We start from the raw sequence: 25,723 nt of genomic DNA on the forward strand, positions 1-25,723 counted from the left end.
TATTTTAAGTAACTAGAATTCGGAAAATAAAAATAAAATTACAGGGTCATCTTTCGGTTCTTTGTGTCAAATTGCCATTGAATTAAATCATCTATTATGCAAATAATCAAGTACAACTCCTAATAGTGAGATCCAAATCAATGTGATTATGGACCTTGTAATCTTATAGTATTTCAATACTAGAGTTAATATCACCATGAAAAATTAGTTCAAAAGGACAGAGTAAGAAATTGGTGTGTTTTAAGTATTTTGCTTACCCCAAATGATCGATAATTGATCACATTCAGCAACAACTTGTACCAAATCAGACATCACATTAAGACAGCAAAGAGAACTCAGCTTCCATGGTTGGATTCGGAGGGATGCAGTGAATTGCAGGAGGCAGACGAGTCTATTATTTGATACACTAGTCAATAATTATGCTACCAATAGTCACCGCAAGAACACTTGCCACTACTAAAGTGGTGAAACCGATATGGATCCCTCAGTATGATTTCCCGCTTAATAATTCCACTGACAAACTTGTAAACAGAGTGGCAATCACCACAAACACGAAGGTTCTTGAAAATGCGAAGAGTTGAATATTCTGGTGTATTGATCAAACCATATGCGAGTGCAAGTCTCTCGCTGTGGTTCCAGAGATCATGCTCCTTCTGTTCTTCATCAGTGTCATGCAAGGCAAAAGTTACATCAGCTACATAACCTGCTTCTTTAATCATTTTCCTAAGCTCTCCCAATTTCGTATATATCTGCACAGCCTGTGGGTGGGATTGGTCTCCAATCCCAAACGAGCTCACTTGGTTTTTCAATGTCATCCAACTGCACGCGGGTTTCTTCCTTATATTTTTAGATTCCATTTGGCCCCTGACATTCTCTACATGGTCCCATCTCCCAGTTGTCGCGCAGACATTTGAATAAAGAACATAGGCGGAGTCATCTGATGGATTTGACTCTAGAAGACGTTCAGCGGCTTTCTTTCCTAGCTCCCGATCTCCATGAATTCTACATGCTGCCAACAGGCTCCGCCAGATGTAATCATTTGGGGGGACTGGCATTTTTTGAATAAAAGCTTCAGCCTCTGAAAGTCTCCCTGATCGTCCGAGAAGATCAATAATGCATACACAATGCTCAATTGCAGCAGGGACCCCGAAGTCCTTAGTCATTGAAGCAAAGTATGCAAGACCCACATCCACTAGACCCCCATGACTGCAAGCTGATAGAAGGGAGACAAATGTGACATGGTCTGGTGTTGACCCCTGTCCGAGCATCTCATGGAAAGTTTCTCTAGCTTTTTGGAAAAAGCCATGTCTTGCAAATGCTGAAATCAATATGTTCCATGATAATCGTGAACGCAAGTTTGGTTCTGGAATCATTTTCAGTACATCATTCATTTCCCCAGATTTCCCATACATATCCATCGTAGAATTTAAAACGTAAAGATATGAGTCAAAGCCAAGTTTAATAGACAAACTGTGAAGCTGTTGGCCTTCCTCCAGAATAGCCAAGTTTGCAGAGGCAGCAAGGGCTGCAGAGAAGCTGAATTGATCTAATTCTACTCCAGCTCTTTGCATCTCAAGAAAGAGTTTTAAGGCCTCTTCCCCATGTCCATGATGAGCATTTGCAGCTACCATGGCGTTCCATGTTACAGGGTTCTTGTTAACCAATCCATTAAAGATACAGACACTCGAACTGAGATCACCACACTTGGCATACATTGTGATAAGGGAATTTTTAACGTACTCATCTGATTCAAATCCAGTCAGAACTATATGTGCATGTATGGGCATCCCCTGTATCAGTAGGGCATTGGGAGTGGAGCAACCACTAAGAACATTAACCATGGTTATATAGTTTGCAGGTGGACCTTCTTCTCTCATCAACTTAAAACACCTCAATGCCTTGTCCGATTCTTCATTTTCAGCATAGCCACCAATGAGTGCATTCCAAGTTACCAAGTCTTGCTCGGGCATTTTCTGGAATACCCGATTAGCTTCCCACATCACGCCGCACTTACCATACATGGTTACTAGTGCATTTCCAACAATCAAATTGTTGTGAAGGCCAGTGATGATGACAAGTGCATGGACAATCTTGCCTTCAACAACAAACTCGGGGTTTGAACATGCAGCCAATGCACTTGCACAAGTCACGTGGCTATTAAATTTTCCCAGCTTAAGCAGTTCAGACAAAATTTTCAAGGCGCCTAGGCTCTTCCCACACTGAACATAGCTAGCCATCATGCAATTCCATGAAATTAAATCCCTCTCTGACATATGTCGGAACAGATCTTCTGCATCCTTAAGCCTTCCAGCCTCAGAATACATAGTCAGAAGAGTATTACATACACAAATATTTGAATCCAACCCCAATTTAACAACCAGTCCATGAATTCCTCTGCCCCACTTCAAATTCTCCACAGAACTACAAACTGATAACAAAGAGGAAAGTGCAGTTGAATCTAATTCATTATGAGCATGGCGCATCGAGTGAAAACAACCAAGTGATTCCTTGCAAAGCCCATTGTGTGCATACGCAGAAATCATTGAATTCCACGAAATTGTGTCGCGTTCGTTCAAGAGATCAAAGACATAGCAGGCCTCTTCAATGAATCTAAAATTACCGAACATCGAAATGAGAGAATTTACCACAGAAACATTAGTCTCAAATCCAGACTTTATGATATGTCCAAGAACTTGATGACCCAACAGTTCATCCTCAAGAAATCCACAAGAGCTAATGACTGTAGTGAAAGTGTTTTGGTTACAACAAACTCCTTCGCGACTCATTTGCTTATATATATTTATGACCTGCATGGGATCTCCATTGTCTGAATGCCCAACCATCAAGGAAGTCCAAGATACAACATTTCGTTCAGGCATCTCTTCAAAGAGCCTCTGAGCACAATAAGCATAGCCATATGTACCATAAAAATGCAGAAGCGCAGTGCCCACGAACACGTCAAATAACAAACCAATTTTAAGTACAAAACCATGAATTTGAAATCCATCATCAAACATATTACCCGACCTATTGCATGCTGTCACCAAACTCGCAATTACAAACCCATTTGGTGCAACTTCCTGACGCCGCATTTCACCAAACAGCTTAATTGCATCATGATATAAACCCGCACGAACAACACCGGACATCATGTTATTCCAAGAAGCTCCATTTCTGTCAGGCATTCTATCGAACACCGACCGGGCAACTTCAATTTTGCCAAACTTCGAGTACATATTTATTAAGGTGTTGGTATGGAATATGTCCAAATGGTTCACACCCTTTAAGCAAAATGCATGTAGTGCTCTCCCAACACTGTCGTTGGTAATTTCTGAGAAACCCTTTTGGAGAAAGCCTGAGATTTCGGGGTTGGGGTGGTGGTTGAGAAGGCATTGAATTCCAGAGCTTGAGGGTTCTTTTTCTTCTCTGCGTGGGAATGGAATGGGCTGTGGATTAAAGTGGTTTGGGAGAGGATATATTGAAGAAGAAGCAGTGGAGAATTTAAATGGGGATTCGAATTTGAAAGCCAAGAGCTTTCTCTTACAGTGCCCAGCCAGTTCTAGTTTTGTTTCTTGTTAATATTGCAGCTAAGTAAAAAACAAAGAAATATGGCGAAACGGTTAAATTCTGTCTAAAGCTTCTGGGTGTGGGTTTTGGGCATTTGTGACAAGCAGTTTTTGTCAGTGAGTCTGCGCGCGCGCGTGAGAGAGAGAGAATTTTAGTAGTATTTTCAGCGGGTAAGTTCAATAAAATAAAACAAATTTTTTATTTTTTATCTTTAAAAAAGAAAGAAAGAAAACTCTATTGCTATTATTACCTAATGATGCATTGATAATTAATTTTAAAGAAAAAAAAAATCGAGTTGGTATTATTATCGAGTGATGTTATTGATTATTGATTTAATCACTTTTAAGTAATTCAAATTCGAATATCTATTGTCAAAAAATAAAAATAATCATTCTAAAAGTATTTGACAACATTGGTTCGAATGGTATAATATCTTGTTCTCAAAGAATTCATAAGTTCAAGTTTCAGAAACAAATGTTGTGGGTCTAAAATGAGTTGTTCAGAATCCTTACGGTAAACAATGTTGTGGGTCTAGCATGAGGTGTACAGAATCCTTACGGCAGTATAATATTATAAGGCTGTAATCACTCGCAGTTAGAGCCAGATCCTTTTTCGTAATTGTTCATATTGTACACCATTCAACACATTACAACTTTTCACCATTTTTATATTGCTCGTGTTGTACACCTTTCAACACATTACATCTTCTTTACACCAGTTTTATATACGCTTATCGACAATGTTTTGAAAAGACGTATGTAAATGTGTTGAAATATACTGAATAGAATTTTAATCCATTATAGTCAGATTAGTTAGGAATGTCGTATGAGCGTTCGCTGTGAAAATCCATATGAAATATGTTCACCAAATGCTGAAGGCAATGTTATGCCAACTTCACAAATTTGCAGCTATTTCTTTTCAATTATCATTCTTAAAACATTAGTATTGCTTGCTGCACATACATTTTAAGATCAAAAACCAAGAAGGGTCATGGGATTGTTATGCGAGATGGAAAAGGAGCGCAGCCAGCTTCGCAAGCAGATATATCAGAAAAACATACATCCTCAGGAATCAGGATGCTGCAGTGGTTGCACAGGAGTCGTGTAACAAAACCAACATGATAGACTGTATCGAGGGCCATAGCTGCCATTGTCTGATCGTCCCCACCTGTACGTATGAATAATCAAGCTCCAGAAGCAATACATCTCTCTAAATGCAGACCATGAGCAGGTTAACCAACTCCAGGTTTTCTATGTAGCCGAAAAAGAACAACAACAGAGTAGTGATTTATAGAGTATGACAAGGATATATAATGAGGTAATTTACAATCTGTGAAACTAGATTGAAGTTTAATAGCAATAAGAAGGAAACTTTACCAGAAAAACAAGAATGAAACTTCTCGGTCCAAAAATCACTGAACAAAAATTGAGAGGGATTTAGAAACCTCCATGGCCATATACCTTCGACGTACAAGTATTCATCTGCTATGTGTCCAGCTGGCACCAATTGGTATCCTTCCCTCTTCCTCTCGGTCTTTACATCATACAAATCCCACAATTGATCGTAACTGTTCTACATCTGCGTGTATGGAGATATTTTATCGGATTGGACATCCATGGACAATTTTCCATTTGTCCATTTTTCAATTTTAAAAAACTCTAGCAAGTCCTCGCCAAGGTAGTTGACAAACAGGGCCAGTTTAGAATTACTGAAATCCGCCGTTAGCATGCAATTGAATAGCCCTGTCAGCTGCTTGACTGCAACCTGCTTATACCATTATACAGTAGTACAGTTTATATCTCCATCCACAAAATCAGATCAGATCTAAAACAAGCCTTGTGAGTTCTATTCTGTACGTGAACAATCTGCACAATAACTTGCAAAGCTAAAGAAATGATCCAACAAAACCCAGTAAACTTAAATTCTCATTCATACCGATCAAACACCCAATTCCTCTTACTAGTAAACATGCAAATTAAGTAAATGCACAAAGCCAAAACAAAGCATATCATAGAGTAACAATTCTACTACTATTTAATTTTCCAGTTATGGGCTGTCCGTGGCCCAGTAACAATGCCCTCATAGTATCGAGATTCAAGCTTCTGGTTGTTCCAGTCCTTGATAAACTGTGAAAACAAGTCGCGTGCAGAGTTAGACGAAAGATCTGAGAAGAAAATCTTTTTCTCTTCTTTCAGCCACGTTGCAAATTCATTGTTCTTAGAGAAGTAGTCATCATCAGAAATCTCCTGGATCTTAAGTTTCTGGGACAAAAATAAACATAAAAAAAAAGAAGAGAGATTTAAAAAGACAATAGATGTACCAAAAACATAAAACAAAATTAACACCACCACCAATGCTACAAGTGGAATAATAAAATAAGAGAGAAACAACAGAAGACATGCCGTGTCTAGTAAACCATTTTATGTTTCAACAAAGAAAGACCTCTCCAATTCTCAATGTGAAGAAAATCATCAATCGCAATGTAGTTGTTAAAGGCTCAAGCTACAAGGTCTAGGGGATTCTAAGACTAAGAGCAAGGCGTAATTAAGGCGCAAGTTTGATTGAACTTTGAAGTAAGACACATGTTTAATATAAATGAATATTAAATTTAGTTATATAGGGAAAAAAAATGCAACATAAACTGCAAGAGTTTTTTTCAACATAGCAACTCATCTGAATACCATTAAATCAATGTAAAGTCTAGCATTTCAAAATAGTTCACAAGAATAGTCAAAATTTTATGAAAAATAGATTTTTCAGCATACCAACTAAGAGGATTATTTAAACAATACCTCAATAATTCAAATTCTTGTTTATATACATGCAACCACAAGATCTTGCAATCACTGTAAACAATCAAAGGAATCATGCAAACATGCATAAGAACACAAGATTTAATTTGTTCGAAAAGATGCCCATTTCCTCTTTTAGGACAATTTACAGGCTTCTTAATCGACTAAGAAATGGATTGATGTTACAAGAGCAATTAATTACTCAAAACTACTCTCTTAACTCTCTGAAAGACCCTGAAATCTCTATTTTCTTAATGTTATGTCTTTATCACTCAACAAGGTTCAACAGGATTCCTAGTAGCAATGGGATATAAGCTAGGAACTGACATTTCCAGGCTCGATTGAACTAACTATATTGATCGACCTATTCATTATTGATTACTATTTGAACAGTCAAGTTTCCCATTCAATCGATCAAGCACCTACAGGTTCAGCTATAATTGCTCCACAACTTTATTTTGCTCAATCAACTGATCAGCAGAGCTAAGTTGATTCCAAATCTTAATCGACAAACTCTTACAACTAATGAAATGAATCCAAAATGCAGAAATCACAGCATTCTGAAGACAAGACAATTAACCCTAACTACTTCCAAGGCATCTTGAAAATCAAGACACTAATGTTGGTATGGACCTATGGTGCCTTCCTTCCAAGGCACCCTTCTAGACCAACTTTAGTGGTAGGGTCAAGCCACAATTCGTCATCAATGTGTGAGATAGATTACATCCATGCAACGCCGAGCTTCTATGTAAGACTAGCTTCCTCAACATGTCAATTACATAATCCTTCATGTAACATTCACAAAATGCATATCTATAGAGGATGCCTATTCTTAATATATGGGACCGCACATATATGTGCTTTATTTACACATGCTACATCTGGTTCTTGGGCCAGTACGTAGCACTTTAACTATCACAGTGCAAGTAAACACTCCCTTACTTGAACCTTAGCTTAGTAACTACTAAACATCTGAGTGCAAGAACAAAATGTAGAATCAATCTCCAACACCAACATATCAGTACGCTTACAAATATGGAAAATTAGTCTGTCATGGAACTCTTCTTGTTGAGGTCCCAACCATACCCTAATTCACGTTTCCCCTTCTGAATCAAACACTTTACCAGAATTAATTTGGTGATGGTGATTTTGAGTTTTGTAGATTAATTGACTCAGCTGACTGAGTCTGGCCTATATATATTTTTTAAGGCTCTCAAAGCATACTCAGAAGTGTGTGTGGCATGGCTACAGAAGGTTCAGATATCCCATTTCTGGCTTTTGTATTATTTTTCTATGCAGTAACATCAAACATGTCCAGGAGGGGCTATTCTAAATGGATGGACATCAGAGGATGGGGAGCCAATGAAAGAAAATATAATCTAACTTTAACATGCAAAAATATTGTTCACAGAAAAAGGGAGAATAACAAGACTATGAACAACCCAGGTAACGGAGCTAAAAAAGAGAACTCACTGAGTGTCGATCATGCTTATGACCTTTATCTTTGCGGCGCTTCTCCTCCAACTTCTTTTCTGAAGCAATATTATCAGGTCAGAGTGATCAACCTTTCTCAAATCCTTATTCTAGTAAGATTAGTAGATAATTCATCATATAACTTAATGCTACAACTCTCAAAATAAAACATAATGCAGAAGAGAAAAATATTAAAAATCGGTCCTTGACACCCGAACAGGCATACAAACAAGGAAAGCAGTCCACTTTCTCAACTTAAGAAGAATGATTTCCATTAACAAATGAAGATTCAACCATTTAGATATTTATGCAAGCATCTAAGTTCATGATAAAGCAAGCAAACTCTTATTAAAATGAAGAAAAAATTATTTTAGACCTGCTGTATGGGCCCTTATTTTTCCATTTCTGTGTTGGATATATAGCAATATTTTCCACACACACAATTAAACCAGCCATGTTAATGGTTCTGTACTGGATGTTTCCCAACCATCTTTAGGCGCTTTTTCAATGTAGAAGACAAAAGGGGTGAGAGGATCTCCATACCACATCCCTCAAGAACCCAAGAAGAAACCTTTGGAACCCCCAAAAAGTTAGATAAAGAAAGAACTAGAAAGGATAAACTAATATTTGGTACATACCAAAGACCCAAGCCACATAACACGTACAAGAAAAAGTCATGGTCACAACTGTTTCATTTTTTTCTAAATATTTATAAAAAATTGTAGAAGTTGCCACTTCATACTTCAACTGCATTATATTCATTAGGTTATTATGAAACTTTTAGTCTAGTCCTTGAGATGAAAGCACACTGAAATACAAATACCAAGATGAGAAAAATCACAACTAGTTAGTCGGAACCTTTGCCGATACTAACAGATGACCTCTGTTAGATTAATATAATAGAAGTCCTAACAAAACAAGGTGACAAAGAACTTGTACCCTTGCTTTGCCAAATACTTGTCACTTACATTTTGTTTGGTAAGTGAAGGTAGAAAGAAGGGATAGAAAAACTCTTCATTGTTTGGTACTAAGTAGAGTTGGAAGGAAAGGAAGGATGAACCCTCCATCCTGGCCCATCATTTTACATAATTTTGTCAATTTATACAATGAGGGTATAATTGTAGAAAGAATATTAAATCTCTCCTCATCTCTCTTACTAAACACTAAACAGCGGAAGGTATCACCACCTACTACCTTCCACTCAACCAAATTGAAAGGATGAAGAACACCTTCCCTTCCCTAGGGATGCATTCTCCATCCTTCCTAGCCTTCCTTCCACCACTTTTATATCCTTTGTACAAAACGAAGCAATCACTTTTAACACTTTGTGTATTAGGCGACATGTTAAGGAAGAACCTAACGATTGCCTATGGATGTCCATTCCATTCTAATAGAAGATGTAATATTCTTCTTCAATCTCTCTACCCTTTTCTACTTTCAATTCTGTTTCTTTTTTTCTTTTTTTAGTATGTCCATAAGTACATTACACTTGCTAGTTAGTGAACCTATATTCCATTTTACAAGTGTAATTTTTATTTTTATACATATATATATATATATATATATATATATATATATATATATATATATTTCAATGTTTACATTTCTACTAAAATGAGAATTCATCTTAAAGGGCGAACTATCTACCAAATACCAACCCACCTCTTTTTGTATCCAACCTTGAGTACCGGGTAACGAGAGAGTCAAATAACCATAATAGTTATACTCAATGGAGACTATCTGAAATATAACAAACTCTGATAATAAATAATCCATCTAATTTTTGAAGGGGGACAAGACCCAGTTTGAATTGCAAAATTTACAACTACAAAAAAGGAAAAAGTACATATTTTGATCTGAAAATTGTCTATTTAATCTCTAAAAAAGGTTGGAGAACATACAAGAAATCTGAAAATAAATTGTATAATAGTAACTATAAAAGAAAAAAATTGAAAAACATAAAACTAAAAGACACATAAACAAGTGTACCTTTATCAGAACGGTGTTTGGAGGATTTATGAGATTTGCTTTTCTTCTTGTGGAGGGACTTGTCTTTCTCATCTCCCTTACTACTCTTTGATTTCCGATCCTCGACAGTCCTAACCCTTTTTCCTTTTCCTTCCGCTGAAGAGTTACAAGAAGCCAAAATTAAAGGTTAATGAAGAAACCAACATACAGTATTATAGAAAATAGATACAGATATAGATATAGAGTGAGAATTTAGAGAGAGAAAATTCAGGACCGTCAGAGTCATAAGAAGGACTTCTCCTTCTCTTCTTCTTCTCCTCCTTCGACTTCCTCTCGCTGCCCATTACTCTCTCGCCTCTTAATTTCAGTTTCTTTGAAGCTCTGGAAACAGAACACAACCCCGTCGAGACAGGGAGGGAGAGATTTAACCAGGAAGTCCAATTTTACCTTCATCCTAATTCCCAAGTCGTAAATAATTTATTTATTATTATGGGTTAATTTCATTTACACTTCATATTTAGCTGAATATTATATTAAAATATTTTTTAAAAATTATTATTATCTTATATCCTATGTTAGTAATCCACTATTTCATTTTTAAATTCTCAATTTTAAAAAGTGAAAACAAATAAAACTTATTTTTCCATCATTATCCTTTATATTTAAAAAATAATAATAATAATTTGATAACTATATATATCTACACTAAAAAGAACAAGTGGGTAATTTTTAAAAAAAAATACATTAATTGCATATTATAATTTTAAAAGATAATCATGAATTAATTGCATGTCCCTTAAAAACTCTAATTTCTAAACATACATCTAATATGGAAGTATGGAAGTATCAATTAAGTCTATTTTTACTTTTTTGAATATCACTTTAAGTCTAATGTTACTTATCTAATATGGAAGTATGGGAGAATCAATTAAGTCTATTTTTACTTTTTTTAATATCACTTTAAGTTTAATTTTACTTATCTAATATGGAAGTAAAGTAGTGCCAATTAAGTCTATTTTTACTTTTTTGAATATCACTTTAAGTCTAATTTTACTTTTTTGTCACTGCACTGTTAAAATTGTGTGAAATGACAATTTAATCTTAATTTTTTAATACCATTTATTTTAAAATATCATCCATTCATTACTCTCTCTAGTGAATGGACAATTGTGCAGAGGACAGAAATAAAATAAAATGTCCATTTTAACTATTTCTTGTTCGGTATGCAATTTAAATCAAGAATGACCATTCTATTGAAGTGAAAATTCATTTATGAAAATGAAAATCTATTTCACAACTAAACCTATAGAATAGTCATTCCATTCCCAAATAAATAAATAAAAAAGAAAATTAAGTTAAAATAATAATAATAATAATAATAAAACTCATATTCTAAGTCTAAAAACTATTATCACTATCACCGCCTTTCACCACAACCACCTTCATTACCTTTCATCACCGTCATTGCTAACACCACCATTGTTGTTGCTTTAGCCACCACCATCGCGCCGACACAATCAACTTCCATCACTGCCACCTTCCACCACTGCAACCTCCATTGCCTTTCACCACCATCATTGCCACCACAAACCGCCTTCCACCACTACCTCCGCCATCTTCACTGCCTTCCGCTTTGACCATCACCTCCATTGCCTTTCACCACCACCATCACCTGCCCCACTGATATCTTCCACCACTACCATCACCATCACCGCCACTTCCACCGCCTTCAACCAACACCAGTACCATGCACAATCACTTTCGCCGCCACCTTCCACCATTGCTACCTTCCAACACCTCCACCTACACCACTGCCACTTTTCACCACCATTTCCACTACCATTTCTTTTAAAAAAAATATAAAATAATCTTATTTTATTAATTTAATTTATTTGTCACTAAGAAAGATATTTTGAAAAATTGAAGTTAAATTTATTTTATTTTAAATTTTAAATTGATCCAACCAAACACTAGAATAATTATTATCATTTCATTCCTACACATTTTATATTTGCAACCAAACAATAAAATACGAATATACGAATGACCATTCTATTCTCGTCCCCTTTCCTTCCCACTTCCATTCCATTTCATTCCTACAAAAAAATACTTATTACAATTGCGTAGCCCACAACGAAATACAGGCGCATCTCTCTTGACTGTTTGTAAGGACCATTCTTTTAGGGAAAAAAAAAAAAAAAAAAATTTAGTAACAACTAATAAATATTACCACAGCCAAATGTCACAAGGCGGCTCCTTCAAACTACATTTTTGTAGAATCCCCTACCTCTGATACCGCCAGTACAGGGTTGATTCCCATCTGGAGAGAGAGAGGGGCAGAGGGAGAGAGAGACTTCAACGTCCCACCATTCACTATGTTTTCCTTTTTCTCTTTCTACTCCTTTTCTTCAGTAGTCCTTTCTCTGATAATGTCTTCAGTTTCTGTTCTTTCCGCGCCTTCACTTTCTCCTCAAAGCCACCATCTTTCTTCTTCATTTCTGCCACACGTCTGGCCTTGAAAACCTGCAAATTTGGGTGGAGCATAGTACAAACTTAGAGAGAGGATCTTAACATGTTAAATGCTGACAACCAGCTAACAAAACCCATACACAAACACACCTGTAGATAATATTGTCTTTCACAAACATACCTGATGATAAAGAAGTATATCTGACATATTATATGTTGCTCCATTAATCAATAAAGAAGTATAACTACTCTTTCACCCCTCACCTAAAGTTCCACATATACTACTAGAGTCTAGAATAGAAACTCTAAAACGGGGAATTCAAATATTTGATTGAGGTGTGGTGACATTTGGGATTCAAAAACTATATGGCACCAACAATAATCTAAAAATTGGGCGTAAGGTAAAAGTCACAAATTTAGAAAAGAAATGAAAACATAGTTATCTGACAAATTTAGGATTAGGGATCGCTGTATTAAAAATTCCATCACCATTACTTGATTACCAAACACCCGTTCCTGTTTAGTGGGGCTGATACCTAAACACTGGATCTATTTATTACTCAAATAGGGACTAAAAAGTATCTCATCAAGCAAATATATAAGATTCATAAATTTATGACAGTCAATATGCATGTAAGAGTCCGTAGTTAATCATCGGCACTAGTTTTTCAATCAGCACCATTATATTTTTCACTTTCTTAAACAGAAGTGTTTCACCACTTGAGGACTTAGAAAGAAAAATTATATTTTTCATTTTCTTAAACAACATAAATGTTTCACCACTTGTGGAATTGGCAGAGAATTGAACACTCGATGAAAATAACATTCCTAACATTTCTTCAGCCATCTAATACAAGAGACCGATGGACAATAACTGAAATATGCAGATAAAACATCTGCCTTCCTTTAAAAAATATAATTACATCTAAGGTGATGAATGGCTCTGGAGATGGAGTATAAAAACTAGCAACCAACAATGACTATATATCATCCAGTAATTCATTGTTGACATGATCAAGTATCCCAACCAGAGTTAATATTTTTGATAAGTTAGTATCCCAAGAATATCTCACCTTTGTGACATCAGTAGGCACCTCTACCTCTTTCTTTTTACAGTCAAATTGGTCCAATTGTTTCCCAAGATCAGCTTCTATTGCTTTAACAAGATCTTCATCATTCTGCAAAGCAAGTCCCAAAAGCAAGTAAAATAAGTGAAACAAAGAATTATAGAGTTCAAATTCCTAGGAATTGCTCCATTTATTTGGAATATAAAATGAATGTCATAAAAACATACTAAACATTCTGCTTTACTAGCATACACCCACTACATGCACACCAAATAGAAGAAGGATCACTAAAATGTGCAAGAGGTAAAAAAAGAGATTCTTGTGATGCTACACAACAATTTGAGATGAAAGAGTTCCAGTTAAACCTAATTCCTCGATTGTTGTGGAATATTTATATGAAGCAGCAGCCCAGATATGCCTTAAACAGTCAGTTTCATGGGATAAAACATATGACAACAAACAATATAATGTAAGATAATGATAATGAGCGGCAGATTTACTCTCTTCCTAGGGCTCGAATATTTGGAGTGAAATCTGCCCAATCCATGAACCTAGTCATCCTAAAGTGTGCATTAGGCTGTTCCAAACACCCATTATTGATGGAAAAAAGGTAGATTTTCGCTGTTGCAGAGACTTGAGAGTCAAGAAAAAGACCAACTAGATGTGACTTAACCCCCAAATGAACTCCCTTGTTACACTTTCAAATTATGTAAGTTATATTTCCAGATCTCATATACACGTGAAATTGAAGCTGACATGGAATCTGTTAAGAACAGATGCTCTAAATACATAAGCTTCGATAGAGAAAATGCTACTTATATCATCAACAGATTCTCTGGTGACTCTACAATAGCTGTTATCGTGTCTTGCCTCTGCCCTAGCTCTTGTTTCCATTTTTATTTTACTTTATTTTATTTTTACAAGCCTCTACAATCTACTGAGTAGTATCCTTGCCAGAATATCACACTGCCTTTATTGAAGCAAGAAGATATGAAGGTGCAGGGAAGACATTCAGTGCCATCTAGCAAGGATGGAAGGAAATTTCAGGAGAAGCAGTACTAGCCCATCCTTTCATAAATACAATATTTCTGTGGATGGAAATTATAGAAAAGGAAGATGAAGATACCAAATTTGTGATGCCTGCAATGTATCGGTAGCTGTCACAATTAAAGCTCAGGAAAAATTCAACGTCAAACAGATGAAGCATTACAGTGGTCGAAAAAATATGTCATGCAATATGGAAGAAGATCTAAAATAGCCTCAGATGCAGTTGACCTAAGGGATGACACCCAATAGGTTTAGTCTTTTAGAGTCCAAGTTCTCAAATTTTGGATGATGAAATGCATTGCCTGATTATTGAATCAAGGAAACTCCAATTGTTAGCCAGTCGCAGATGTAATAAGCTTTAACTTCAAGTAGTACGGTTTCAGAGGTTAAACAGAATGGAAAAATATCCAGGTCTGATCATTTTCTTTTTGCTGACTAAAGAAACATGGAAACCACTTCACAAGGTAAAGATGTCATGAGATTAGATGCATACTCGCTACTCTCACATAAATGAAGAAAATCATTGCGACTTGACATTCTCATGGAACGTTTTCAGTTGTTTCTCGAGAGCTTATGCACACACATGCTAGATCCTCCCGGGTTGCCTTATTTTTTTTTTTTTTTTGGGTGGTGGTTTGTGTGTGGTGGGGGGTGGTTATTCTTTGTATCTCCAATAAGGATACTTTACTCTTCTGATAAATTCTCTCTTTTCATATTTTAATAATATTCTCATTTTTTTATACAAAAAAAGGAAATATTGACAGAATCTAATATACTCAAAAGCTTAAGTTATTAAGTGGGGCAAACATCCAACCCATATATACCCAATCACTCTCCCATCCGGATCCAACGTGGGACAAATCTCCCTATGTAACATTCTCCTCCACCTGAACTCACAACGCCCTCATTGCGATCGATCACCTTGCCTACCCGGATGGCATACCCAGACGCCTTCCGGGCTGGGCACTTTGCGTGGCACCAAATCAAGGACTAGGTCTGACTCTGATACCAGCTGTAACGGGTGAGGCTAACACCCAACCCATATATACCCAATCACTCTGCCATCCGGATCCAATGTGGGACAAATCTCCCCTTGTAAGATTAATTTCTACAGAAGAACCTTTTCTTGATTGAGTTATTACCAAATGACATTCCAAAAGCATAAACAGGTTGAAACTTACAAAAAAGCATGTTTCTACTTCTCAGTTCTTACCTCTGTAACAATGCTCAAAGCCAGCCCCCCTCTGCCTGCTCTAGCAGTACGACCAACACGATGGACATAGTCCCTTGGGTACCTGCCGTGGTTCAGCAATTACATTTGACAGAAAATTGAAAAGAAATGTAAGGCTCAAAAACATTCAGAATCTTCAGGTTTATAAAGATTGTTAAGAAGTATAACCTCGGAATATCATAGTTGATAACAATATCAACAGTAGGAATATCCAAACCACGACTGGCAACATCAGTTGCAATCAATATAGGAACCTGTCCGGATTTGAATCTATGTAGTGCAGCAAGCCTCAGAGACTGGGATTTAAATGAATGTAATGCTGCTGCTTCCAGATCAAGCTCTTCCAGTAATAAGCTTAGGAGATGACAATTACTGCTCAAACACATAAACATCTACTTAAATATAACATAATTTCAGATTCATAAGTTAAGCAATTTTCTGAAATACAATTACTTCCCACATAAAACGCAAGTCTTATTACAATGCAGCAGCCAATGGATCTAACCATGTGTTTAAAGAAAGACACATGCAGTCAATATTAGTCAACTAAATGATTGTAGAGCCAAAAGGATACATACAATTGATGTGGGATGATCACATTTTTTTTTTCCTTCTTAATTTCAGTTGTTTTGAGCCAAGAAATCCCTTGTTTTTCATCCTATTGTTATGCAAGCCCGAGTGATAGTTTCTAGATGCTCCATATGATATGTAATCCTCACATGAGCATCATGATAAATCGAGAATCAATTTGGCATAATATTGTAATATTATGTACTAGGTGTTGACTCTTTCAATGAAAATACATCAAGGTGGATAGAAAATCAGTGATAAATAACTAATGTTTCTACAATGTTTTCAAATTACAGACGACCAAATGAATTTGAAGGACGCATATGTGATAGAATTTTAACATGGGGAGACAAGATAGAGACTTGAATAAAACTGCACCTGCAGGTGGAAACAAAAATGATGGCAGATCGAATACCCATGTCTTCCATTCTGGACAAAATGTGTAGCAGATAAACATCCTTCACCATTTTTGGGACTAAAACATACTGCTGTCTAAGAGACTCAACTGTCTTGAAACCTACATATGCTTCATAGAAGTATGCTTTATTTGCAGACAGCTCAAGTAATGTTTGTAGGTCTTTTGTCATTGTTGCAGAGAATAATAAAGTTTGCCGATTTTTTGGCAGGCATTGGAAAACTACTCTCAGTTCTTCTTCAAAGCCCACATCCAAAACCCTATCTGCTTCATCCAAGACTAGGAACTGAAACAAAATAAAAGGAAGAAACGCATATGACAGTTCATGAACTGAAGGAAACATCTCAGTGGTCTACAATGAGAACTAGTAAGTAATAGAGCACAATATAACAAACATAGGTGGCAAACAGCAGTGGGACCTTGGTTAAAAATTAACCCACCACAACATAACATATGGCAACATAGTAATTAAAGCTTCAATTCCAACAATTAACAATAACATTTGACTTTAATAGCATAAGGTATTCAAATCAAAAGAACAGCCCAATATATTAAGTCTAAACTAATTATCAAGGAAGAAGTACAATGCCATGCACAAACCCAAGGGGATGGGTCAAGTGGGTAAGAACTTGGCCTCGGTGCCTCAGGAAGCATTGATTATATGGTTCAAATCCTCTTGGGTGCAAACAATTCCTTGGGGGAGGGGGAGGGGGAGGGGGTTGGGGTATCAACTAGGAAAAAAAAAAAGTACAATGCCACGCAAAGAATAGTCATACTTTTTGTGCTTATTTTTGAAAAGTAAAAAACAAAATTCAGAAAACATCATTAACCAAAAAAATGGAACTACATTAGATAGAAATTTGTATGATGACGACATTGCACCGAGCAATGTGTTGCCGATTATAAATCATAGTGAAAACTCTTTCATGTACAAAGAAACTTTGATAGAGGAGGGAAGTTCCATGAAGTGGGATGAAATAAAAAAGTCATTTTATATGCAAAGAGGTATTTGATCATGTCAACTTCTTCAACTAGTGAATTCCAACAACGGCTATATTCGACTGGTTGTTACTGAATTTCTCAATTACTCCCAAATCTTTTCCAAATTAACATTCCTGTCAAATTCAAACAGATAATCATCATTCATACTGTAAATCTTATAGCTATTTCCTCATCATTCCACTGTATCAAAGATATTATGATTAATTCCTGATTCATTTATGAACTTCTAAAATCATTCCAAACAGTTGTGAAATGGCAACACATCCTTCTAGATTCTTTAAACAAGCACTCTGTTTTCTCGCCCAAAAAATTAATTATTTAAAATCTAATAATTATCCAAAATGAATCCTGAATTTAGAAAATTTTGAAAGACCCGAAAAATCCTCGACAATGCACTCTAAACATGATTCGCTTGCAGAAAGTTAACATAGAAATTACAATGGTCAAACAAAATAAAAACAAACATGCCCCTTAGACACACTTATTGATATAATACCTTTGTTTTTGAGAAGATAGCAGGAATATCAGGAGAATTCTGTTCAATGAGAACCTTGATCCTCCCCGGAGTTGCGATAACCACATGAGGGCGTTTCATCAGGGTCTGAGCCTGGGTAATCATATCCATCCCACCAACCACAACCGCGCACCTCAAATTCAAGCACGATCCAAGAGCCCGAAACTGCTCGGCCAGCTGGTATGCCAGCTCTCGGGTTGGCGTCACCACCAGCGCAAACACCCCATATGGGTCCTCTGCGAGGCGGTGGAGTATAGGCAGAGCAAACGCCGCCGTTTTGCCGCTGCCGGTCTGAGCTAACCCCAACACGTCCTCGCCGGCGAGGATTCGGGGAATGCAGTGGTGTTGGACCGGAGTTGGTTTGTTCATTCCAAGTTCTTTGCAGGTTTGGACTGCCCATTGGGCAAGGCCGAGTTCGGAGAAAGAGACGACTTGGCTATTGGGGTTATGGTTTGATTCTTTCTGGAGTCCTGGAGAACTAGGGTTCTGGGTGGTGGTGGGTGGTGCGAGTGCGGGGGTTGTGGAGGAGGGTTTTGCTACTGTGGGTGTGATTTTCCGGTGGGAAAATAAAGGGAAATTTTCATCCACTGGGGTTTCCTCATCCATACTTCAACCGGAATTTTGAAAGACTTTTGTTAGTATTCCTTGAAATTGAGAGAAGTAGCTAATAAACCCTAATTCAACCAAAAAAAACCACTAATAAACCCTAATTCAACCAAAAAAAACCACTAATAAACCCTAGAGAGAAATGTTACCTCCTCTCTAAACTTGTCCTGTGTCCCAGTATAATGATCCCACGGTCCCACTCATAATCGAGCATACGTAGAGAAAGACTAGTGTGACACACAACTTTTACTTGGTGCTATATAGCACAAATTATTTTCAAATTAATTTTTTTAATAAATAGCAGATTAATTCTATCTCCATCCTCAGAGTTCTCCATATTTAATTACTAAATTTAAATAATTTATTTAAAATATATAATAAAAAAATTATTTAATACATTTTTCATTCGTTAGTTAAAATAGAAAGGCTACATAAAAATTAACATTTACCTAATAATTTTGACACTCAACAAAGACTGAGTGACTAGATTTAAGAAATACTATTGTATACTTTTGCTCTGGTCAGAGTAATTTAAAATATAATTTTACTGCTACAAGTAGTTTTTTTATTAAAAATAATGTCTATAAATTCTAAATTCTTTTATTTTCTTTTTAATTTTACTTCTTCTTTACCTTTTAAATTTTTTTTATCTTTTCTTTTGGAATGAAAAACTCCCGAGTGTTGGATGCTTTAGACCATTCAACATCCATCTATAAAGAGATTTAATTGTCAGCTTGTCCAACAGTAAAATTATTTGGCTGAATGTGTATCCATTTGTGATACATTGCGATCTATGCCTTTTATTGAATGCCTAGGTCCTTTAAAACTATATGCATTTTATTCAGGGGAGAAATAAAAAACACATATATTTTAGTTATTGATAATGGTATAACAGTCAGTCCATAGCCTATGATGGGTACTAAACATACAGAAAGTAAAGAAATTGATTCATTTTGTTATCATTAATGTTACACTTTCAATCTTATTTTTCATTATAAAAGTCATCATCGGATTTGTCTTGTTGAAGCAAATTCAAAATACTAATCCGGAAACATTGTTTATATTTCGGGTCAAAATAAAAGCATAAAGCAACTGTAGTTGTCAAACGGGTCCTAACAAGGCTCATAATCAAAAGTAGACCCAACCATATAAGAAAACCCAATATAGACTCTTCGGAATATGTTGAAAATCATACATATTTCAAAGCCAACACAATACATTTTATGAAGGTGACAATTGTTGTATATTACTTCCCTGGACGAATAATCAAATGCATATTTACGAGAAAAATTAAAAACTTAAAAAGCCATGCACTGCAAACGGTTTAGAGAGGAAGAAGCTTTTCCTAAAACTCTCTCTTCTTTCTTTCACTTGACAATCACTCGTTGCCTTTCGGTGTCCTAGGCTCCCGGAAGGTGTTGTGTCCGAGGTTCCATTGCTACACAATCCAGAGTAATTCACCGAGGCAAGAAAGAACTCGAGGCCCTGCATCCTCTATGGATGAATTCCCCACTGTATGATATTTCTCTATCAAATGTACATACAAGGCATTTTTTCAAGGTAATAAGAGATCAGAATCAGATTACGCGCAGCATACTGATTGATGCCCATCCCACAGCATTTATACTCTGGTCGTCTTTCGTATGTCTGTTGTTCCATTCTATTCTGCTAAAGTTGGAAGCCTATGTATTAGCTGCATTCATATCAATTCCTCAGTCAGCAACCCAGGAAAAATCTCGAATTTTACACTTAAGACAGTTCATCTGGTCATGGTCTCCTCAATTCTCCTGATGACTACACTTAGACTACCTCCCCTTTCCAGAGCTTTGACAGCAGCTCGATGGGCATCTTTATGCCATTTGAGAAGATTATAAGACTGCAAAACTGACCATCTTGCTCGATTTGACATCTATTTAAATAATGGGAAAAGGACGAAGGTCAGAATCTTTTAAGCTACGTTCATAAACAAAGAACATTGATCAGAGAGAGACTAAAGTGACCTGTGCGACAGACAGTGGTGGTTCGAGAAGAACACAGATACTCCTGAACAGATTTTCATCATTTTCTCCACCCTCAGCCTCTCCATAGACAAGTGCTTCAGCCGCAATCCCAGCAAAAAGCACCATGCAGTACCTGACCATTATTAATAGCGCAGAGCATAACTGATTATAAAATAAAGAAGCTTCTTTTGAAGTTGCAAAACAGTCCCACTCCTTGATCAAGTTGGTTTTGGGACATTAAACATATATTTGACTAAATGGAGGACTTTAGTTCATTTGCCATCTAATTGCCTACATTTATGGTACCTGGGGTATCATATAATATGTCCTTCCTATTCTTTTAGATATTTGAGATATGTATCTTAACAGGATTTATGCTGTTAAAATAAAATAAAATAAATGTTAAAAAAAGGTTTTATGCTGATCCACATGCCCAAAAACAGTAACAGATCCCACAGCAAATACCTTTTCCTTAAGAAGATATTTAGTAAACTAAGTAGCAAAGCACCACTGTAAGAAAAGCAAAACGCAGGCCTGAATGCCCACCTGTCAAATGCAGTACTGCTCAACCGGCCTTCAGCAAGCTCTTTTTGCAGTTTCTCATCCCAAAATTGTGTTCCTGCCTGCAAGAAAAATGATGCGAGTTGGAAGTAATGCTGCCACCGATAATAGTAAAACAAAGTGAAGCAAAATTTAGTTGACTTCAGAACGTGAGAACCAAGTAGATAAATATTGATTGTTTGGATGAGAAAAATCAGCATTCCTTGTTTTATAGAAACTAACAGCTTTGGTTAAGTTCCACTACTGATTTGGCAAATGGCTTTGGAATTAAGGCATAAAATGAATTTTGTTATGGTAGCTAAAAAACACAGAAGAAACAAATTCTAAAATTTGGCCACTATCTTAGCGGTAATTAACTGAGCTCAAACAGTAGATAAAAGAAGAACAATCTATAGGAACTGCATCCTTCTGCAGGTGGGTAGAAAGAAGAAAGTATATCTTGTTATAGTCATTTAAGACTATTTACTTATTCTTTGATAAAAATGATTATGATTATTTATGACGCATAGATAAAGCATCTCATATGAGGGCCACAGTGAAAAATAAAACAACAAACAAATGAATTTATTACATTTAGGTATGTTAGGTGGCTATGAGTTCTTAAGTTCCATTTAATAGGTGATTAATCCATTTAGGGTTGCGAGAGAGAGAGAGAGAATTTACATAAGCACGCATCGCTAATAGTGGAAAACCTACCATCTAGGGGAAAAAGACTAAACATGTATGCTATATAGGTGAAGTATATGTGTTGGACCTGCGACAGCAGACTTCTAGTTAGCCATGCACTTAACAAGTACGTCCAACAGTCCAAGTTTATTATATAACTGTACATAAAACTCTCTCACTTGGTTCATTCTATTACAATAATGCTTCAAACAAGTGAAGTGCCTATGTTGGACACACTATGCTGTATAAAAATATAAATTTCACTCTGAATAGAAAATATAAAAAAATAAGAAAAAACTAGCTATATCCCCGTATTCTTGGGTTTTGGGATTTGATAAATCCAATGCTTAATAACATCTCCACACTAGACAAACGTAAAGATAGGTTTATGAAACATGGGGAACAACTTAAATGCCACAATGGCCTAGGTTGAAAGTGAGAATATGGCATCATACAATAGACCCAAAAAAGATCAAGAATACCTGCCCTTGAATGCCCATTTGCATCGCAATGATCGGGTCTAAAATTACCCCACGAATTGGACAGCCCATCAGGTATGCTGCAAACTCACATAGGAAAATCAATTATTAGCAAAGGTCAGAGTAAGAGTTATCAAGGGCCTACTTGGTTTGTAAATATGAAAACAGTTTTCTATTATCAGAAAACTAAAAACAAAAAACAATACAAAAATCTCTGCTTGGTTCAGTTTTAAGAAAAATAAAAATGTTTGTTTTCAGAGTACAATAAAAGATTGTCCTCTGAGAACAATTTTCAGTTCCCTAAATTTTTGAGAATTGTTTTTAGAGTTACAAACTAAGCAAGCCCCAAGTTTGTCATCAATGCTTAAAATGTAGAAAACTAAAAATAGCTGTGTAGTCTGTAGCTTTTACACTCTTTCACACTTACAGAATAAAGATTAAGGTTTTAAAAAACAAAGGATCATAATCTAATCAAAGTCCTCCAACTATAAAATTTGCATCTGAGAGAAACATGACTTACCTGCAAGGAGATGCCCTGCTTCATGAACTAGGATTCGACGTCTATATGGAGGCCAATAACTTGAGATTTGAGCTAAACAAGTACCGCCAAGGAAGATAGAGTCCATCATGCCTAATCCTAATATGGCTGCAAGGTTAGGTCTGATATCTATTCCTTGATTTAGCAGAAAGGATACCCCGCCAAGTAAAGCAATTAAAAGAACACTAGAACTTCCAGAGAGACCCCATTTCTTTGGCGAAAGTTTAGACACTGGATTAGGAAAAAAGAAAATCCAAATGATAACTCAATCAAAATATAGTTTTAAATAGAAATGATATTAACTTGAAACATAATAGAATTGAAACAGTATTAGAAATTACTTCATTTCAACAGGAAATATTATAACACATGACAACTAATGCTCTCAAACAAAGGATAAGTTCCATTACTTTAGAGCATTGGAATAACTTTGCCAAAGATACCACACCTTCCAAACCAGTTGAAGACTTCAAAACAGATGGTGTAACATCTCTTGGTCCCTCAAGAACTGCAAAAGTAGAAAATTCATGGAAAGGAAATGTGACATGTTGTACAATTGACATTGAAAATCGGCATGCTTCAACAAGAACATTATAGAATGCCATAATGGAAAAACGACATGCAAACTCACTCACAGTAGCTAAAAATTATAAATACAATTTACTTACATTAATATGAGCTTGACATAAATACGCGTTTATGAAAAGCAAACTTTTAAAAATCATATATAGAAACCAAAAGTGGTGAGAAACTGAGTTAAAAATCATATATAGAAACCAAAAGTGGTGAGAAACTGAGTCTGTCTGATAGGGAAAGCACTAGGAAATTCAATGACAGTAACAATAATACTTTTTGACAACTGTGACAGTAACAATTAAATATGATGATATTAACAATAAATTTATGACCTATGACCTAATTCTTGTAACAAGGGGCTGCTCCATTGATTGGTGCTTTCAACTTATATCCACGGGAAACCCATGGATTGATAATTGATAATTGTTAGATCACAAAATGTTATTGCTCGGTTGTGTTCCTAGTTATCCTTTTGTTAGTGTTACCTCATTTTAGAACTTACAAAGTAGCAAGCCGCAGAGACAGCATCATGCTGTTGTAAATTCTTGCACTAGTCTATAAGTAATAAAAATAACAAAATTAAAATATCTTACACAAACACCTAGAAATATATTTTTTCCCTAAAGGAATTTTAAAATTGCAGCTCTCTTGCTCTTGCTCCTGTTATATACAAGTATGACCATACCACTACAATGATAATACAAAATAAATTACAATCATAATATTTTTGATATCCTTCCCATCTCAAAAAAAAAAAAATTGTGATATCAACTACTTAGGAATGGCTAAAAAATCATCCTGAACTAAATCCCATATATAAAATAATATTTCATACATGTGTGTATTGGTTGGGTGCCCTGCTCACTTGATGAAATAATTGTTTCAACTGGTACTAAAAAAGTTGCCAAAAAGGAACAAAATAAAGAAGTTCTCAACTACAAATTTATTGCACTACTCTCCTAAGTATTCACAATTGATTGGGAAAAAAAAAAAGAAAAAGAGATTGAATAAATTTGCAGCAAATTAAATAAATTTCACCCCAAGAATATGACAAGAGATTACCAATACTCCGGCATTTCCCAAAATTGGGCAAAAACCCTCTGTCTTTGAGAAACGTGTAGGCACTCCCAACAAGCCTCATATCATCAGCATTCAAGCAAGTATCTAAAACTTCCCAATCCCTCTTCAACCTAAACAATTCCAATTCACCACCACCACCACCACCACCACCCAGAGACCCAGATGGCCCAATTGAAGAATCCTCTGGTTCGACATCTTGCAAGAACCGAAGAGCTCGAGCGAGGTCCTTGTCCTTCACTGCGTCCTCGTAATCTTGCCACTCTCTCAGAGCTCTGGTTGTTATGTGTCGTTGTACTTTCGGGCTAAAGGGATTGGTGTCTCCAAGTGGGTGTTTTGGAAAAGGTTGTGTCCGTAAGGGAGCAAAGTTAGATTGGCGACCACTTCTATTGGATGATAAAATTTGAGGGAAAATTGTGGTGTGCGAAGGCGAAAAACAGAGTGCCATCGCCATTGGAGAGGGCGGGGTAGAAAAGAAGCATTAAATGGGAAATGTTTTGTGATGAATTCGGGCTGCATATGGGCCAAACCATTATCAGCCCAGCAGTTAAGCCCAGATGTCCAGAATGGAGCCCATGACATTAAATTCACGCTAACAATTTACGGAGTATTTAGGAATAATTATATTTACCTCTCATATAGTTTAAAATATAACACGGATTTGCCTCAATTGTATTATATGACAATTACATTCCTTGTACTTTTATTAATTAAACATATAGACAAAATAACCATTTCAAACAAAAGTGCTATATTTACTCATACCTAAATCAATTAGTGTTATATTTGAAATTAAATGAAAAATACATATTATTTAGACAATCGAGGTAGATATAATTATTCCATTTATTTATCAAGAACTTCGTTATTATAATTTTTTTTTTTACAAGTTATTTATTTATCTACATAATATAATTTTGGTATGTTTCATTTCAATTAATCATTAGTCTTTTTTATAATATTAATTTAAATAATAAACAAATAGTACCTCTCTTTATAAATGAAAATTTTAAAACTTGAAGAGTGTAGTCAAATGGATTGAAAGTTTTTTAAGCCTACTTAAAATAAATAAATCAGCTTAAAATCATACTTAAATTCTGGAAAT

General features: G+C 35.8%; 3 protein-coding genes across 3 annotated transcripts; all 3 read right to left on the bottom strand.

Annotated features, from left to right (window-relative positions):
• Nucleotides 1–169: 169 nt before the first annotated feature.
• LOC132307961 (putative pentatricopeptide repeat-containing protein At3g23330) lies at nt 170–10,251 on the bottom strand. The gene is given in 5 exon segments (XM_059805878.1): nt 170–3,571; nt 5,588–5,828; nt 7,833–7,891; nt 9,822–9,956; nt 10,075–10,251. Coding segments are annotated over 5 exon segments (3,654 nt in total). The 5' UTR covers nt 10,145–10,251; the 3' UTR covers nt 170–422.
• Nucleotides 10,252–11,987: 1,736 nt separating this feature from the next.
• Nucleotides 11,988–18,912, bottom strand: LOC132307962 (DEAD-box ATP-dependent RNA helicase 36). Its single transcript, XM_059805879.1, has 6 exons — nt 18,098–18,912; nt 16,563–16,885; nt 15,783–15,986; nt 15,597–15,678; nt 13,343–13,447; nt 11,988–12,323 (listed from the first exon to the last, which is right to left on the bottom strand). The coding sequence occupies exons 1-6, from the start codon at nt 18,719–18,721 to the stop codon at nt 12,174–12,176; spliced, it is 1,488 nt and encodes a 495-aa protein (XP_059661862.1). The 5' UTR covers nt 18,722–18,912; the 3' UTR covers nt 11,988–12,173.
• An 840-nt stretch (nt 18,913–19,752) lies between these two features.
• Nucleotides 19,753–25,092, bottom strand: LOC132307964 (uncharacterized). Its single transcript, XM_059805880.1, has 7 exons — nt 24,604–25,092; nt 23,414–23,473; nt 22,948–23,196; nt 22,431–22,507; nt 21,268–21,344; nt 20,722–20,854; nt 19,753–20,630 (listed from the first exon to the last, which is right to left on the bottom strand). The coding sequence occupies exons 1-7, from the start codon at nt 25,070–25,072 to the stop codon at nt 20,481–20,483; spliced, it is 1,215 nt and encodes a 404-aa protein (XP_059661863.1). The 5' UTR covers nt 25,073–25,092; the 3' UTR covers nt 19,753–20,480.
• Nucleotides 25,093–25,723: the final 631 nt, after the last annotated feature.

The sequence above is a fragment of the Cornus florida genome, unplaced genomic scaffold (assembly GCF_030987335.1).
Source record: "Cornus florida cultivar Cherokee Brave unplaced genomic scaffold, ASM3098733v1 CherokeeBrave_3.0.0_Hap2_Chr05, whole genome shotgun sequence".
Taxonomy (NCBI): Eukaryota; Viridiplantae; Streptophyta; class Magnoliopsida; order Cornales; family Cornaceae; genus Cornus; species Cornus florida.